General features: G+C 31.9%; 2 protein-coding genes across 2 annotated transcripts in view; both read right to left on the bottom strand.

Moving 5' to 3' along the window:
- Nucleotides 1-3,775, bottom strand: part of LOC106469110 (nephrin-like) — a 71,424-nt gene that overhangs the window by 45,059 nt on the left and 22,590 nt on the right. The window contains exons 3-4 of the mRNA XM_022397535.1: nt 3,057-3,353; nt 1,193-1,483 (exon numbers count right to left, since the gene is read on the bottom strand). Of these exons, the coding sequence (XP_022253243.1) occupies nt 1,193-1,483; nt 3,057-3,237 (472 nt within the window). The 5' untranslated portion in view covers nt 3,238-3,353. The remainder of the gene's footprint in view (nt 1-1,192; nt 1,484-3,056; nt 3,354-3,775) is intronic.
- Nucleotides 3,636-3,775, bottom strand: part of LOC111088202 (zwei Ig domain protein zig-1-like) — a gene marked incomplete at its 5' end in the record, with an annotated part of 6,428 nt that continues 6,288 nt past the window's right edge. The window contains one exon of the mRNA XM_022397536.1: nt 3,636-3,643. Within this exon, the coding sequence (XP_022253244.1) occupies nt 3,636-3,643 (8 nt within the window). The remainder of the gene's footprint in view (nt 3,644-3,775) is intronic.

Here is a 3,775-nt window from a genome sequence, read left to right as displayed (position 1 = left end):
ATGCTAGAGTGAAAACTGTGGTACCTAGTGAACATGCTAGAGTGAAAACTGTGGTACCTAGTAAACATGCTAGAGTGAAAACTGTGGTACCTAGTAAACATGCTAGAGTGAAGACTGTGGTACCTAGTAAACATGCTAGAGTGAAAACTGTGGTATCTAGTAAACATGCTAGAGTGAAAACTGTGGTACCTAGTAAACATGCTAGAGTGAAAACTGTGGTACCTAGTAAACATGCTAGAGTGAAAACTGTGGTACCTAGTAAACATGCATACCAGAGTTATCGTGAAAGAATGCTAGTTCCAAGGCAGGATTCAATCATCAATATCTGAAAGTTTACAGTATTGTACCGAATTATAATACAAGGAATAAATTCACTGGTTCTAGATTACTTTCAACTAACACCGTTTATCAGGATGTTACTTATGTCATCAAAACGACGAAAATATATTTCACAAATAATTTTACTTCAAAAAGAAATTATACAATAAATTACAAAAATTTCATTTCGAATTAATGATAAAGTTCTTATTGAAATAATTATCATAAATATAGTAAATATAGCTGGCAATGTGATAAGCCGAACAATAATGTTTCTTAAACGTAATAAAAACAATAATTAAGTTTACTTGTCATCAGACATTAGTATTAGGCCTATCACATTTTAAACAGTGCATTATATATCTAGGCTTTTAGAAATTTACAAAATGTGTAATAGTGTTTCAACCACATTATGTTCAGCATATTCATTACCGACGACTAGTTTCGCTCGGTCCAAAATTCGTTAGCTCAGCTCAGAGAGAACAAATACAGTAGTGTTCGGAACACTATTTTGTTACAGCAAAAATTGTTATATTGAAACGCTTTTTTTTTCTCGCAAACTCTTGAGTGAGCGAAACGCGCCGTCGTCAATGGTTAGGGCGAACATAGTGTAGTTGTAATATTATACACTCGTCTAATAGGTGAAAATCTCTAAGGGATTAGATTAAGAAAGTAGCATTTAAAAATATGATAGGCCTAATATTAAAGTCTGACGAGCAGTAAAATTAATTGTAGTCATGATTCGTCAGTTTGAAAAAAACATTTAATGTATCGTTTTCTGGGACATTAATAGTGCCATATTAAATGTCACACAACTCTTTTATAAATTTGAAAACTGGAAAAGAAACGGAAAGAAGTTTTTAAGCGTACTTACATAACACAACCAAGTGAATGTTATTACTCTGTCCTTTTCCAACGCTGTTTTCAGCAACACAGTAGTAGTCACCTTCATGTTCTCGTGTTAGATTCTTTATCATTAGTGTTAAGCCATGAATTTCTATACCGTTTTCAGGGCCAGGAAATAGTCTGTGGTCATCAAACATCCATTGTAACTCTCGATATTGAGGATTGGCGTTTATATTGCAGTCTAAGTAAATATTTGCACCTTCTTGCACTTCATGACCTTGATCATTAGATCGTAACTTTACAGATATCTCAGGTTTATCTGGAATAATCGTAGACGATAAAGACAAAAAGGGTTATTGACAAACGTCTGCATTTTATATTATGCTAAAATATGTTTAAATAAAATTAAATGAACCTTGAAAACAAATCGTTATTATACTATATACAAATATAAATAGACTCATTTAGTTTCATACAAACGTAAATAGGTTCACTTAGTTTCATACAAATCTAAATATACTCACTTAGTTTCATACAAATCTAAATATACTCACTCAGTTTCATACAAATATAAATAGACTCACTCAGTTTCATACAAATGTAAATAGACTCACTTAGTTTCATACAAATGTAAATAAACTCACTTAGTTTCTTACAAATGTAAATAGACTCACTTAGTTTCATACAAATGTAAATAGACTTACTTAGTTTCATACAAATGTAAATAGACTCACTTAGTTTCATACAAACGTAAATAGACTCACTTAGTTTCATACAAATGTAAATAGACTCACTTAGTTTCATACAAATGTAAATAGACTCATTTAGTTTCATACAAATGTAAACAGACTCACTTAGTTTCATACAAATGTAAACAGACTCACTTAGTTTCATACAAATGTAAATAGACTCACTTAGTTTCATACAAATGTAAATAGACTCACTTAGTTTCATTAGTACGAATTTACATACATTTCACTTCTCTAAAGTTTGCCTTTGTCGAAAATTTCCTTCTTATTTCAGTTTTTCTGTATTTATTCCGTTCAAGTTTCTAGCATTCTCTCTCGTATCGCGTGTAATAAGTACATTTAAGTATTGCAGGTTTTCTCGTTGTTTAATATTACCCTTTATTTACATTTTAATTTTTTTCCCTATTCCGTAAAAGCTCTTAGCACTGTCTCCCTTAAACAAGTAATGCGTAGATATATAAATATAGTTGATTCTATGCTTTTTTTCACTCATTACTCTCACGTAATTCTTTGTTTCACTCACATTTTTCTTAGTTTCAAGTTAAGTGCTTAAGAGAATGGGTTTTTGATGTAAAAAAGGGAATTTTATTTTGATTTACTGGACCACTAGAAACGGTTTAACGAGTACGTGTTTGTTTTTGTGAAATATTGTTAACTAATTTTCACATTCGTTTTTATTGGCTGTTCTGGAGCATGGGAAATCGATCCCCGGGCTTTAGCATTGTTAGTCCGTAAACTCACCACTGGTCCACCATCATCAGTACGTTTCATACTTTAGAGACTTTTAAAGTTTTAAAACAACATACTGCCTAGATTTGAGAATCTTAAAAAGTAAAACAGGCTCTTTTGCGCTGCACTAGTAAACAATAAAATATCAATCTCTTAGCTAAATGTCTACTGTTTGCTTTAGGTTTAACCGTCAGCTATAATGTGTTCAATGATGTAATTTTGATTAAACAATTATATGCAGATATAAATATTTGATATAAACTATATACAAGTGTATTGAATCCAATAATTACGTTAAGGTTTCCAGCGATTAAATAATGGAGAACATTAGCCTTTTAAAATACATTAACTAAGGCTCTATTCAACTGCGTTATAAATGCAGCCTGTTGAGATTAAAACTTCCTTAATGCTTACACTGCACGTTTAGTTTCCAAGAATCTTCTAAGGCACTTTCTGACAAACGAGGATTTTGTGCGCGACAAACGAGTTTTTTTCCGTTGTCTTCTTTTGTCGGTCTAATAGCGATGTGACTAGTTGTGACCCTTCTGCTATCCGTCAGAAACTTTTTGGACTCCTTCAGCTCCTCACCTTCCATCCACCAAGTTACTTCCGCCGGGGGGAGGGACCCCTGAGTCTGGCACGTGACTTCCACTTCGCTTCCAGTAAGAAGTGGGGTTCTTGGTGATGAAATGTGAACAATCTGAGGCTTCACTGGGCAAGGATATTTAGTGGTGAAAGCCAGGGTTTGGGAGAAAAATAATTAATTAATTTATATTACTACGGTCTCTAGCATTGCGTCAATTCGTCACAATTACGTTTTTATTTTACGTTTAATTTTAATTATATCAATTTTTGGAGAAACAATCTCCATCCTTTACCCTAGAATCGAGTTTTTAGTTAAATACGTTCATCGTTTTATAATTAAAGCTGGTAGTAGTATTCAAAATACTAATATTCTTGTTAATTTTACAATTTCATTAACTAACTAAGCAGTCAAACTCCTGATGATAAAGTTATTATTAAAATTAAAACCTGAAGCTTTTTAAGTGATATATTACGATATATATATATATATATATATCCAGTAACACTTAAGAATATCATTATTACAAATAAATTTAATTTTATTAATG

The sequence above is a fragment of the Limulus polyphemus genome, unplaced genomic scaffold, assembly GCF_000517525.1.
Source record: "Limulus polyphemus unplaced genomic scaffold, Limulus_polyphemus-2.1.2 Scaffold3310, whole genome shotgun sequence".
In the NCBI taxonomy this organism is placed as follows: Eukaryota; Metazoa; Arthropoda; class Merostomata; order Xiphosura; family Limulidae; genus Limulus; species Limulus polyphemus.
The sequence above is the reverse complement of the archived record's forward strand: the minus strand, read 5'-3'. Positions and strand labels throughout refer to the sequence as shown.